The sequence below is a fragment of the Calypte anna genome, chromosome 4B, assembly GCF_003957555.1.
Source record: "Calypte anna isolate BGI_N300 chromosome 4B, bCalAnn1_v1.p, whole genome shotgun sequence".
NCBI lineage: Eukaryota > Metazoa > Chordata > Aves > Apodiformes > Trochilidae > Calypte > Calypte anna.
In genome coordinates this window covers 10,872,060-10,886,230 of record NC_044249.1, presented here as the reverse complement: position 1 = coordinate 10,886,230, position 14,171 = coordinate 10,872,060, and the positions used below count along the sequence as shown (strand labels likewise).

The following is a 14,171-nucleotide window of genomic DNA, read 5'->3' as shown; positions in this document are numbered from 1 at the left end:
AAGTAGGATTTATTTATTAGTAGTCTGCTTTTCTTCTAGTGAAGGAGTCACAATAGTTATTGTAAAACTGAGACCTAAAAGTTGGGAATATTTTCCATTAGTTCTTGCAAATGAGTTGTGCAAAAGAAAGAAAAGAAGTAAGGGCAGTATCATTCACTGAAGAAACTCGGCCAGCTGCTCTGCTTGGGCAGTGTTAGAGGACTTGGTCTTATGTACATGGGAAACTCCTCACGTTAAAAAGTATTCTATAGCTGGCAAGTCTTTGCTTGTCACACAAGCACACTGAGCACTACTTTTGTGTTTTGTACTACCACGTAGAACTACATGGCCCTTCAGAGATATAGCGTTCCTGTCTCTCACAGGCAGTTTGGGCCCAGCACAGCAAATATCCCATGGTGGGAGAGTTAAAGAGTTGTCTGTGGGGCCATGGAAACCAGGGGAATTTCCCACAGAAGTAGGGGCTTGCAAGATGGGGTCATTAGTTATGCCTCAATAAAGGAGGCATGCAACGTGATCTTGCTGAAGTGGGTGTTACTAATTACCTCCCTGTCACAGTTAACAGAGTTATTTTATTTATATACTTAGTTCAATCTAATATCAGTTTCTGGCTTATCCTGTTTCCTTTGAATTCAGTGAAAATTTAATAATAATGCCAGGTTATTCTGAGAGGTTTTTGTTTCTTTTTTTTAACTAATTAGAAATACCTAGCCCCTTTTTGGACCAAATTTAGGCTCATGTATTAGGAAGCCATATCTAGGGTCAGATCCTGAAAAGCCTTGTCACTGTGCCTTCGTTATGCCCAGCAGGTTGGACTCACTGTAGCTGCAGATGTAGTAAACCCTGTTCCATGTGAGATACATCCAGGAGGTGTATATCCTGTGGCTGGGATGGACTCAGCTTTTGTTTAGCTCTGCAGGACCTAGCAGTATTGTAGATGCACTGAGTTTCAAGTCATGGTAGGCCAAAAACTGTGGCAGCGATGTGTGAGTGTGCTGCAGCAGCACTCCAGTACTGACTGCTGTCATTAGAGAAGGGTCACTTTGTCATCTGTAAAATAATCCAATTTTTCTTTTTTTTTTTTAAAGACCAGAAGCTCAGGCAAAGCAGGACACAGCTTTCTGAGAAAGACTTTTTAAAAAAAGTATCTCCATCTTCCAGGATGCCCTTTTTGGAATGCTATCTGCAATTTCGGGATTTTGATCTCTTTATTCAACCTTTCAAACACCATCTCCTCAAATAGAAAACCTGCTGCAGATAGTATCAAAAGATAACCTAATTTACTAAAAAATAGATTGATTTTTTTTTTTTTTTTTTGAAATGAAAATACAAAAAGCTTCCATGCAGTACAGGGGGAAAAAAGGTTATATTCAGCTCTGCTGTTCAGAAGATGCATGTATTCCTGGCTTGCTTTATGGATGAATTATTCCTGATAAAACACTCAATTTTTTTCCATAATGGTGATCACCCTCCCCAAACTTACAGGACTTTTTGAAACATATAGAGCCTTTTTTTAAAAAATAATTTTTTTACATAGGTTCTGAGCCTTATATGAGATGTATTGGCAAAGAATGGAGAAAATACACTCATGGTGGATCTTTATCAAAAGTACTTATGGGAAGCAAGTAGCTGGTTTGTGAAGGGGCGTGACTAGTTATCTAGTTTTTAAAAGGGATTTTACCCATTCTGAATGACCTATAAACTAGAATAAATAATTTATCCCATCACTGGTCGATGGTAAGTCATTGGATTTGTCTGTAACAGTTCATGGGAATCTCAAAAAATGTGTTAAAAAAAAAAAGAAAAAAAAAAGAAAAAAAAAAAAGGAAAGGAGTTCAGAGTGCTGAAGGTCAGTTTACAATACTTTACTATATAGGCAAGTGAGAGTAGTATTCTTGAGTAATCCTGCAAATAGGCATTTGAACAGTCATGCATTAATGCAACTATTAAAGTTTAACACATCAGCTCAGGTATACTGCTATGCTGTGTCACATTTCATAGCAACACTGCTGGAAATATTTACTTACTTATTGTTTCATTATAACGAAATACCTGAGATCTTCTTTGTCTTTCCCTTCTGTTAAACAAAGTACGTTCATTTGTAGATTTAAATGGGTCATATATTCTGTGCTGAGCTACCAGATATTTCAGCTTTTTCCGATGGAGCAGCTTACCCTAATGTCAAAGAGAAATTCCTGTAGTTATGGATTTGCTTCTAATTTCTTCAGTGGAAGTTTAATTTAATTTACTTCAGAAGCTTGCTGCTTTCCATCTGATAATCCAAAAGGTTGCACCAGAGAATACTTGATATAAAGTTGGGTTTGCTCACCTAGTGGTGTGTGTCCTTTGCAGAGCATGAGCAGGTACTGAAATGTGGGGTCACATTTCTAAATACAGATATTCCAAGTATTAAATGTCAAAATAAAAGAGGCCTAATTTACAGTGTCATGAGCAGTTAAACCCTGATACCACTGAGTTTTCTCTAGTGAAAGGCTCAATTCCTTAAAAAGTGGAAACTATGGTTAGTGTAAATCAAACTGATAAGAGACACAATGAAAACAAGTCCAGTGTATGGGCACACATCCCTGTTCTCTGAGACATGGCAAAGAGGAGACAGCGAAACAGGAAGACATCATCAGAAGCAAAGAAGTCCCTTTAGTGTGAGGCTGTGGCACCATCTATGGGTGAGACTGCCATCCAACCTAGTTGTCCCAGTTTCTCCTTTTCTCCAAGGCTTACAGTTCTTCACAGCATCTCGCCATCCCCAGTCCCTTGCTTCATAACTGCCCTGCTCTCCAATATAGCTGGACATGGTGTGCTCCCTCCTCACACTCCTCCTGCTGCTCAGGAGGCAAAATGGTCTCTCTTCCTGCTCTGCAGTCCCCTGGCAATGTTGGAGCTCCTTTCCTCAAAAGTAGCCATGACCAACTGCTCGCCTACACTTCGGGTGCACTGTGTGGCCCACAAGTCCTTGTTTTGGCTCACTTAGTCCTTCAGCACTATCTGCTGTTTAAGGACTGCCTCACTTGGAACCCACCAGGGAGAGAGAGAGAAAACAGTCTGTTCTTCCTGGTGGGGCTCCCCCAGGGCATTCAGTAATTGGGCTCAAAAACAAGCACTTTCTGAAAGGCGTTTTCTCCATTGCAGGCCTCTGCCACCAGCAGAGCTGCGAAGAGGGACGTCGCAGCCCAAGGGTATCTTCTGGATGTGGCCACACAAGCTGCCTGGGGACACACCAAACCTAGACAGGTCCAAGCCCGACGCAAAACTTATGGCCTGGTTACCCTAGCTGCTGTCTGCTCTGCCCGCTTTGCAGCAGCCCATGTTTCTGAGCGAGGTCTATGGAGCAGGGAGCTCCAAACCTGCCGGGATTCCCCACCTTGGGTGCCTCCACTGTCACCATAGCGCAGACAGAGACTGGCGCACGGACTGCAGGAGACACAATATTGAGGGTTTTTTTAGGGTTCTACAATATTTTCCCCTCTGTCATTCCTTGGGAGTTTTGAAGCCAGGCGGAGCAGCCCCCTGGTTTCCAAGCAGTCTCTGCTGGGGGTGCGGGCATGTTCGTCGGGCTTTATCGTTAATCTTCAGTATTTCACAAACGCCCTCCGTAACCATTTCTGCGCAGTACGCACGGCCTGGACAACAATGATTCAATCTTCGCCTCTAAGAGACAACCCCTCCCTACGCCTCAGGCTCATTGGTGAAGCTTAAGAGACGAGGAGGAGCAAGAAAGCCGTAACACCGCCCCGCACCGGCGCATGGTTAGTGGAGTTAGCCCCGCAAGATGGCCGATGAGGAGTGAGTATCACGGGGCGGCGGGTCGTGTATCTGCCGCCATCCGCGGGGACTGCGCGGTTGTGACGCTGGGCGCGGCGGCGGGCGGTTTCTGGGGGGTCAGCAGGGGTGCCGCTGTATGTGACCGGCTTCTTCTGCCGCGCAGGCCGAAGCGGCGGATACCGCTGGTGCCGGAGAACTTGTTGAAGAAGAGGAAGGCCTACCAGGCCATCAAGGCGACCCAGGCCAAGCAGGCGCTCCTCAACAAAGGGAAGGTAAGGGCTGGCAACGGGGGAGTTCCCCGGTCCCCGGACGGAGGGTGCAGTCGGGACGTGAGCTGCCGTGCCCCGGCGGATGGTGGTCGGCAGGAAGAGCCCGGTGGTGGGGGGTGCGGTGTAGCCCTAAGCTGTCTCTGCTTGTGTTTTGGGGGAGGAAATCGTGATTCCGTACAGTCTTACAAATATATTAAGTGATCAGCTTCCTCCGTAAGAGGGGGATGACAGAGCTTGGCGGTGGGCGAAAAAGGGAGTCAGCTCGTTGGTGAGACTGTGATGATGCTCTAGGTTACTGAGGGGGAGCTTGAGTTCATCTCTTTAGGTGTGCTTCCTTGTTTATGTCTTAGCTCTGTAAATATCATAGCACTCTTTAGCTCGCTATATTGGAACACAAATTGATTGAAGACCGAGTTGTTCCTCTTAGATCAGTGAAGTGTGTCTGTGTATAGCCAGGCTTAATAAAATAGAATGCTCATGAGTTGCTTATGCTACCATGGGGTTGTATTTTTCTTTATTTTTTTTTCTAGTGAAAAGCTCTTTGCTCACTGTTCATAAAGTATAGGTAGTTGCTTGCATATTCATATGTTGTCTCTCAGTTCTGTTTCTCTTTGGCTTAGATTATTGAATTTATTCTTACTACCTCCAGAAGTTAAAGAGCATAGTTCAAGTTATGAATTTCACTTCAGCTTTCAGATGCAAACCTCTGAAACTGTAAGGAAGGGGGATTGTTTCTTATCCTTATGTCTTTAGCTCCAGAAAGGGAAGCAAATACAGTTTAAACGCCTTGAGACTTTTGTTCGAGATTCATGGCGCAAACAGCGAGACAACATTCGCTTGAGGCGCATGGAGCAGAGACCTAGAGAAACAGCTGTACCTCCGGAGCACAAACTGGCCTTTGTGGTGCGGATTGTAGAGTAAGGAATTTTTTTACTCCTTGCATTTCTTACTGCTACTATTTGTAGCTGCCATGTTATTTCTAAGAAAAGAAAGGTTGATCAATCCAGACCTGTCTCCCTGCTGGTAATCTGAGACCATTTGTTGCTGTATTAGAGAAACTTGGTTACTAATAATACTTTTTTTTTCTGACGCAGTATTAAGGGAGTGAGCAAGAGGGTAAAAAGAGTGATTGAGTTACTGCGACTGAGAAAAAATTTCACCGGAACATTTGTGAAGCTGAATCCCTTATCACTGAAGATGCTACAGATTGTGGAACCTTATGTGGCATGGGGGTAGGTATCAGTCCCATGACTTAATTGTAGTTTGTATGTAAATACCCCAGCTTTTTGATTTTCCATCTGGTATCACAGATCTATACCTAGCTTTTCCAGTAATGGTCAAATCTCTATCACCATGATACCTAAAACTTCTTGTTCCCTCTCATTGGTCTGCACATAATTGGTTACTTTTCCACCTCTGTATAAAAAAGGATGAAACTTCACACTGCATCATGTCTGTCCATTTCAAAATCTGATTTCTGTTTCTGCACAGGTACCCTAACCTGAAGTCTGTACGAGAGCTCATCCTGAAACGAGGCCAAGCCAAGATTAAGAGAAAGAGGTTGCCTCTGACAGACAATATGCTGATAGAGAAGCATTTAGGTGAGGAGGAGGATGAATGAAGGAAAATAAATCAAGGAAAGAGGCAAATGTATAGAGTTTGCAATCAGAGCTGAGAAAAATCCTGTGAGACTTGCATATGGAGGACTGGTAATTCTGAAGCAGTGTGAAGAAAGATAGTACAGTTGGACATTTCATGTATATGTTTAGGATGGAGGGTTGTTGTTCAGTTGGGGATTTAAAATTTTTTAAATTTTTTTTTCTTACCTGCAGGGAATTGTGGTATTATTTGCCTTGAAGACCTTATTCACGAAATCTGCTCAGCTGGAAAGTATTTCAGAAAAGTCACAAACTTTCTGTGGCCATTCCATTTGTCTGTGGCTCGCCATGCTTCACGTAACAAAGTGGGTTTCCTGAAGGAAATGGGAAAGCCTGGCTGCAGAGGTGAAGCAATCAACAAGCTCATACGTCAGCTGAACTAGTCAGGTGAGGAATGCTTGCTGTCCAACTTCAAAATCTTCCTTTATCCAGTTCCCTAAGAATAATTATACTGAGGGAGAGCTTCTTTGGTTTTGATTCTTCACTCTACTGAAGTGACCCTCAGGGTAAACTACTCAAGAATGGAGGTCCCATCAGTTACCAGCAAATCCTACTGGACCACTCCCATAAAGACTTGACTTCTCAGAGATAGCATTAATGCAACTGGGTTTTTTTTTTCTTTCTTTCTTGTTCTGCAGGGTCATTCTGAAAACTTAAATTTATACTCTGTTCCTTGTTATGAGGTTTTCATGGACATTATCTCTATGCTGTGATATGACTGTTGGTGCCTCTATAAAAAAAGAAAACATACAGGTACACTGATGGGGATGGGCTGGCCCTACTTAAGGTAGAAGAAAAACTGTATTTGGTACAAGGAAGAAGTGACTTGAACTTCGTGGAGCAATCTCCACAATCTGACTTGTGTATGTATGTAAAACAAGTGTGTTTTATACTCAGTACTGCTGTCTCTGTACCACTTGCCTCCAGATTTTACCTTTCCTATAAAGGTGGTTGTCAGTTCCAGATTTAAATTTGTTAAAGTTGCACTCGAGTTGCAGTCACTGTTTTGATCCTGTCCTACCCAGAGGAAGAGCTTGAAGTTGCACTCATTGAGGTGTACCTCCCAGTCTAAAGGGATAGTGCTGTCACCTAAGAATATTGCTGACAGGCAGAAGACATCAGGTGTTTCTCTTTTATTGCAGTTTATAGATTTGTATTTATTTTTAAAAGCCATGGTTTTGTGTTACTGATCTAAAAAGGCTGCCTTTTCACTCAGTTGGAACTGCTGGAAAGAGCTATTTCCTGGTATGAAAACCCAGAAACTTTGTAGCAGAGCAGCAAGATACCTGTAATCTGTTTTTTAAATAAAACTTTTGAAATCAGACTGTTCTAGCAGGAAGAATGGTATAAATATATGGTATAATGGTGTGTGTATATATATATGGTATTTATGATATACATGGTATATGGTATAAATGGCATAATGAGAGAAGTGAATTTGGTCTAGGGAACAGAAATAGGGAAAAGCCTGAAAATTCTATTAACAGAGTAATTATTCCTAATAATTTCTTCAATAAAAAAAATTCAACAGGTTAAGAATGCAGGGAATGCAGGTTAATGCTACTTAACATATGGAAGGCAACAGTGTGCTTTATCATTAAGTTACTGGAACTGTTTATAGTGGTGTATGAAGACAAGTGTGGGAAAAGTACTAATTCATGAATGGATTTTGTGTTGACTGCACATTTAAGACTCGGAGGAAATATTTAAAGTTACATTTTAAGTAGGATTCCTCTAGAGTATTAGTTTTATGAATGCTACACCTTAGTTTATAACTGTTACAAAACTATCTAAAATCTTAAGCACTACAGACTCTGAATTAGAAACACTATACAATTTCAAGCTTTATTCTGTAAAACGAGAATACAAACATAGAAAATGCTAGACAAACACCAGAGCCATACACTGATTTAAAACACTGTCCCCAGAACTAGAGTCCATCTGTCACTAATACACAAGGCTGCATGTATTTAAGATTTTCCTAATAAACAGCTGCTTTCATTGTACTGAGGTACAAATAACTTCTTTGTTCTGTTGATCCACTTTAGGAAGTGAATCAGCTCAGGCTTTTAACATGGGAGAACTGGCATGTTAGGAGTAAGTTTAATTGCCAGAAGGAACTTAAGCCTGCTAAGCAAATGCAGTTTATAGTAATCTTAAAATACTAAATTACAGGATCCAGACACATCATTAGTTTAGCTCAAAGAGTTAAGTAAAAATTGAACTTTCATTACGAATATCTTATTTAGACCTCTAAGAACAATGCCAACTTGGTCTAGTGTTACATCACAGTATTTTAGAGAAACACATTGCCTTTTTTTCTGTATTATACTTCAGCAAGAGCAACTGCAATGATGTTAATGACTTAGCTGCACTATAAACAGATAATATACAAGGTGACAGGATATATACAAAAACCCCATGTCCTAGGGGAAGGAATCTTTTTTGTAAGCCACGGTACTGTTTACTTTGTGAATTGTAGTAGTGAAGGAACGCAGACGAACCTCTTCAGAATTGGCTATGAATTGTGGTCCTGACTCTTCCCACTTCTCTGGCACTGCCAAGTCTTTATCCGTGTATATTAGCAAGTCAAAGGCACCTGTAAACAAGAAGCAACAAATTAACAGCAATTCCTGCATAAGAGGGGGCATGTTTGAAGCTGAAGTCTAACTTCTAGAACTTAAGACATACCAGGTTTCTCAGAAATTACACTGATAATAGTTGTGTGAAAAGAAACAGCGGAAGCATTTTATTTTTCTCAAGCAACTGTGATTGATGTGAATTTTTTCTAAACATCTTTAAATGCTGAGGAGCTGAGCTATACACAACACTTCATAGTCAGAAAGTAATTTATGAAAACTTATATTCCTCAGAGTATCCACACTAATTTAAATTTGTTAAGACACCCTGAGCTCTGTCCTTTTGATAAAAATAACCACGAAGTATGCTGGGGATAAAGTAACAGTAGTCCCTTGAAATGAAGTTGTTTCAAGATCTTTAATGAGAGATGGCACACAGAATTTTACTGTGTGTTGCTCAAGAAACACTGAAATAATTCTCCAAAGTTTTTTTATCCAACATGCTGTTTGCCACACTTGCAAGACACATGATTTCAGTCTTAGAAAATGTTGCCTCAGAAATGTCATGGTATTTGACATCTAATAACTAAAAAGCCCCACAAAAATAGCAGAAGGTATTTTTGTAAAGTGAAAAACTAAAGGTGTTTGGTATCTTTAGTGAAGTTAGGAATACTCACAGGCAGTTTCCAACAATGGCAGAAAAGTTACTGTGGCAGTTATTTGTCTTATAACAGACCTGATTTCATCCTGAATAGCTTTCTGAGATTTTTCTCGTGGTGCACTGGAAAAACAGGAAAACTGTTAAGAAAGCTTCTGCTACACTGAGAATTGTTTTCAGATACAGTTCTCTCTACTAAGCTTAATTGGTCTGTATGCTGTAGGATATTTTAGTAGTGGTACTCTTAAGCTGTAGGTAGATAAGCTAGAAGTTAAGGGATAGTTGGTTTTCCTTCCTGAAGCTTCAGGGTATTTCTAAGGAATGTTACATTTGTTCTCAGTCAGAAGTAAATGAGAATATTTTAGCAGCACAACAGGAAAGAAGTCATTCTTTAGGGCATATATCAAATACAGGATTTTGTATACTTTAAGATTAAAAATATGGTTTGCATCTGATGCTTTAAAAAAAGCCCCAAACAAACCAACAAAAAACTACATGCAAGGATTATGTATGCTTCAATCATACAGTGATTGGTTTCCAGACAGAAGGAATAGTGGTAAGAAAGGCAGGTTTGATGCTCGTACTGGGAAAAGGCGCTTTGATTTGCTGTGAGGAACCCGTATAGTGCTGGTGGGTGTCACACGAGGGGCGTCCAGTGCCTGTAGTACCGTGTATAAGGCAGAGCTGGGGCAGAACACTTACCTCTCCTCCTTTGCAGTTTTGTCACACTCAATGTCAAACTGCCACCGCTCTAGCACTTCACTGTTTTCGATACTGGAGATGACCACCACCAGGCGCTGCACGATGCACTTGTACAGCCACTCTGAAAGAAGCCACAGCAATTACTATGGTTTCTATGACTAATTACATGCAGGGTGAGAAAGACAAGCACCAGTGGAGACACCACACACTGGTCACAACAGCTCCTCACCAGCGGCAGTCGGTCGGCAGTTTGCTAAGCCCCAACACCACCCTCCCCTGCTCCCCAGCACCTCTCATCTGCTCCACCACATTGTTGAGGTAGCTCTTCAGCTCGGGGTCGGTGGTGACGAGGAGGGTGAGCCCGTACTTTTGGACGCGAGTGAAGGTCTCGGGGGGATAGATGCCCCGTTGGTAGAGGATGCTGTTGATTCCATAGGCTGCAACACACGCGGAAGGGAGAGAGGGAGGATTTGTGCGTGAGACGGCCCAGCCGGCGGCCATGTCGCCTTGCAGGAGGCCTACTAGACGCCCTCCCACCGTCCTTCCTCCCTGCCTCCCTTCATCTATCCGTCCCGCGTCCCTAGGGACCCTCTCCTCTGCAGCCCCTTACAGAAAAACTCGGCGACGATCTCGGCGCTGCCCCGAAGGGTGATACCCTGCTGATCGCGGCCGAGCTGCTTGGCCATAGGAGTGCTCAGCCCTCGCTTCCCCGCCGCCCGGTTCAAACCGCGCCCCGCCCCCACGGCGCACGCGCCACAGCCAGGCCGGGCCTTCGCACTCCCGCGCGTGCGCGGGCCGTTGGGTTGCTACCGGCCTTGGTGCGCATGCGTGCGGCGCGCGGCACGGTCGGTAGTCGGCGGTGCTGGGAGTGGCTGCGGCTGTTGAGGGGAAGGGGCGGTGGGGGTAGAGTCTTGTGGTGGGGGCTGCTGTGCGGTCATGGAGGGAAAGGGCCGTTGCGTGCAGATTGGGCAGGTGCCTGGTAGAAAAAAAAGGTCCTTTCGCATTAAACGTCCCACCAGCTCGGGGTTCCATAGAGCGGGTCCGAGCCGCCAGCTGTGGCGGGGCTGTGGCAAATAGAGACTGGGGATCGAGCGAGACCTCGCCGTGGGGTTGCTGTTAGGAGTTCGGTTTCAGAGGTGGTTTAGATGCATTCATCCGGATGAAGGCGCGGTTAACATAATTATACTTTCCATGTACGAATTAAGTGAAACAAATACCTCGGTTGTGTGGGTGGTTTTTGGCAGCATTCATAACGTAAATCATGTAGTACCTGTCTAAAATGGAGCTTACCTATTCTGCAAGCAATGTCAAAAGGCAGGCCGGGGTAGCCTGGGAAAGCAGGATGAAACATGCACTCCCTCCTTAAATCTGTAGGATAGTGGGTAACACCAGTAGAAAGGGGTTAAAAGGCATTTTGAAAGACAAGAGAACCCACATGATCATTGCTTTAGACGTATCCATCCCTGCTGACAGGTTTCCACTGTGAAGGGTAACAGCTAATCTGAGTGCTTCAATCCTGTACAGGGATGCCAAGGAAGATGCCACAACTAGTAGTGACTATCAAATGGAAGAATACCCTGTAGTAATCTGGGTTAGTAACTAGGTAGCCAGCTAGTCAGCTGATAAAATCAATCAATATGCAAGAAAGTGAATATTGAAGGGGTTTGTTGGGTGTGGAAGAGGTGCAAATGAAATCCTTCCCTGAATATGATTTCTCTGAACTATGTGGAATGAACAGAGGTTATAATCTAAGACAAACCTGTATTAGATGGCCATAGTGACCTTGAAAGAAACTGATCAGAGCAGCCTTAAAATTATGTTCAAAACAGAACCATAAACCATGTAGTAATTACACAGTACAATAGGCCTGCTGCTTTAAGAGTACATTGACAGACTGCTTATTTTGTCATAAGAAAATAATTTTTCTCAAAAGCTAACTTTCTGTTTGTTTCGTATCTGTAAGAGACAGTACAGTTTGCTTCAGGGTTCACACTGGTGTGTGATTTTCATCAACTGTGATGAAAACAAATCACATAGTCCTGAAATGGTGCTGAAGTTCTGAAAAGGTCTGAATAATTAACTTATTAACCTAGATTAGTCTTCTAAATATTTTCTGAGTCAGTGGTGTATTTCAAAGCCTGTAGTAATAGAAGTATTTTTCATCTGGAGCTCTGATTGGAGATGCTATACAGCTGTGAATATCAGTTGTTTTGCTTCAGACTTTATGTACTATCATGCCCTTATTCATCTGTGCCAAAATGGACTGACTCCCCTGCATTTTTTCCCACTTGGCTTTTCATCTGTTTTGCTTCCTTGGAGGTTTTTGGAGAGCTGCTTATTTTTCTAAATATAAGAGTTTGAAAGCCCTATTGCACGAGGCCAGGCAAAAATAGTAGAGCTTATGATTAATATTCCCACTTTTCTCCTCCAACTGTTTTACTTTTAAAAACACATGAAAGAAAAAATCCCAATGCTTTTTGGTTTACCAAATTAATTCTGCTGTATTTCAGTGTAGATGGCTTGAAGATGTAGATGGTTTGTATTTCAGTGTAGATTTCAGTGTAGATGGCTTGTTCTTGGCATGGTTAGGCAGATCTGCTTATCACAACAGACTCAACTGGATCTTTCTTATTTCTCCAAAGATTCATCTGGAAGGTATTGAGAGGTGGTGGTGACCCCCCATACTTCTGCTAAAACTCTAAGCTTCTCTCAGTGAACCTGGGACATGGTATTTCACAGGGTTTTGGATCACTTCTGTCCCCAGTTCTGTATTGCAGTTAGCACTTGTGTCCTGGTTTGGGCCAGGATAAAGGTGGTTTTCTGTTTCTGTACTTTTGCTTTTAGCTAAGTCCCTTGTAAGTAGTTGCATTTGCTGAAATTAACAGCAAGTTTCTCATGCAGTGTGTGTGCTTTTAGGATTGATAACACTTGATGTTTATAGTTACTGCTAGAGACTGGTATGCAGGGCCAAGGACACTGCTTTCCTCAGCTCTGAGGAAAATATTTTACCGTCCAGGAGGACACAGAGGCCCCACCTGAGCCCTCCTTTGGGGAGGAACAGACAAGATAGATGCCAGAATTGACCAAACAGAGTATTCCATCCCATATACGTCACACTCACTATAAATTTGAGGCATCACGTGGGCCGAGCCAGATCTTTTCCTGCTTCCCTTCCTTCACCCGGCATCCTGGAAGGATCCTGTCTGTTCATCTGCCTGTGGTCCTGATCCGTGCCAGCCCATATCTGTGTGTTCCTGCCTCCAGTTCCCGACTGCTGCCGACTCCAGGAGTCCAGCCTGGACTTTCCCAGGGCTGCCCTACAGCCTCGGTGGTGACGTGAGAGTTTATTGGGGGGAAGGGGGGAGGAATGTGGTTTCCATTTTCCTGTATATTTGTATATATTTAGTAATTTTTTCCCTATTTACCATTACTGTTTCATTAAAGTTGTGTAGTTTAGTTTCCAACCCATAAGTCTCTCTCCCTTATTCTCTCTCCTTTCTTCATTGAGGGGAGAGAGAGATTAAAGAGAGCGTCTGTTATTCGGTTTAATTGCCGGGTCAGTGTTAAACCGTGACAGATTTATCTTCCACCCCTTATTCCATACCATTTGCGTCATACTCTAATCATTACTAACTCTTATCCTTAAACACATCTATACACAAATTATTACTATCTCTCAGTGCTAAAATTCACTAAGTAATTCAGTCTACAATTGCAGATGTTCATGTATTGTAGCAGATTCTCAAAAGAAGGACCAGTCTTCACAGTTCATGTCCATGGTCCACAAGTTGCAGGTTGCAGATGGTAATTTCAAGGAAGTTACTGGATGCCAGCCGATGAACCTAGTTCTGGTTTCATCACCACAAAATCATCCTGAAAAACACTCATAGAACACTGTTAGTTTATGCAACAGTTCACATAACAGTAGTTATGGTGGGATACAAGTTCATGACTCCCAAAGAGTCTATGCATTACTGATTAAATTAAACAAGCAGAAATTAGGAATTCTCACCTAGTGTTAGATTCCCTTGTGGTACACATTGTACTTCTCCATCTTTCATCATCACCCACCAAGTGTGTCCAGGCCCTTGAGCGAAAGCAACCCCACGAATGGGTTTACCTTTGCCCGAGGCAGGATAAATCCAAACTGTTTTCCCTAGCAGATTTTTCTCATGCACCACAGGCACTTTGTCCCCATCTACTGTGTGTAGAAGATCTGACTGAGCAGGACCAGCTCGATTGATGGAACCCCTGGTATTAACTAACCAGGTGGCTTTTGCTAAGTGCTTGTCCCAATTTTTGAAAGTTCCACCACCCATTGCTTTTAAGGTAGTTTTTAACAGACCATTGTACCTTTCAATTTTACCTGAGGCTGGTGCATGATAGGGGATATGGTATATCCACTCAATACCATGTTCTTTGGCCCAATTATTTATGAGATTATTTTTGAAATGAGTTCCATTATCTGACTCAATTCTCTCTGGTGTACCATGTCTCCACAAGACTTGTTTCTCTAGGCCCAGGATAG

General features: G+C 42.7%; 2 protein-coding genes across 5 annotated transcripts; one reads left to right on the top strand and one right to left on the bottom strand.

Moving 5' to 3' along the window:
• Positions 1-3,738: 3,738 nt before the first annotated feature.
• Positions 3,739-7,036, top strand: RPL7L1 (ribosomal protein L7 like 1). 4 transcript variants are annotated; one of them, XM_030450741.1, is made up of 8 exons: positions 3,739-3,798; positions 3,941-4,049; positions 4,800-4,963; positions 5,141-5,278; positions 5,538-5,647; positions 5,879-6,091; positions 6,343-6,370; positions 6,607-7,036. In XM_030450741.1, the coding sequence occupies exons 1-6, from the start codon at positions 3,785-3,787 to the stop codon at positions 6,085-6,087; spliced, it is 744 nt and encodes a 247-aa protein (XP_030306601.1). In that variant the 5' UTR covers positions 3,739-3,784; the 3' UTR covers positions 6,088-6,091; positions 6,343-6,370; positions 6,607-7,036. The 4 variants fall into 4 exon arrangements, with proteins under 4 accessions (XP_030306601.1, XP_030306600.1, XP_030306603.1 ...); XM_030450740.1 differs by having other exon boundaries at positions 6,343-7,036; XM_030450743.1 differs by having other exon boundaries at positions 6,197-7,036.
• An 850-nt stretch (positions 7,037-7,886) lies between these two features.
• On the bottom strand, positions 7,887-10,368 carry MAD2L1 (mitotic arrest deficient 2 like 1). Its single transcript, XM_008501801.2, has 5 exons — positions 10,254-10,368; positions 9,934-10,080; positions 9,644-9,764; positions 8,961-9,064; positions 7,887-8,303 (listed from the first exon to the last, which is right to left on the bottom strand). Exons 1-5 carry the CDS (start codon positions 10,327-10,329, stop codon positions 8,131-8,133), a joined length of 621 nt encoding a protein of 206 aa, XP_008500023.1. The 5' UTR covers positions 10,330-10,368; the 3' UTR covers positions 7,887-8,130.
• Positions 10,369-14,171: the final 3,803 nt, after the last annotated feature.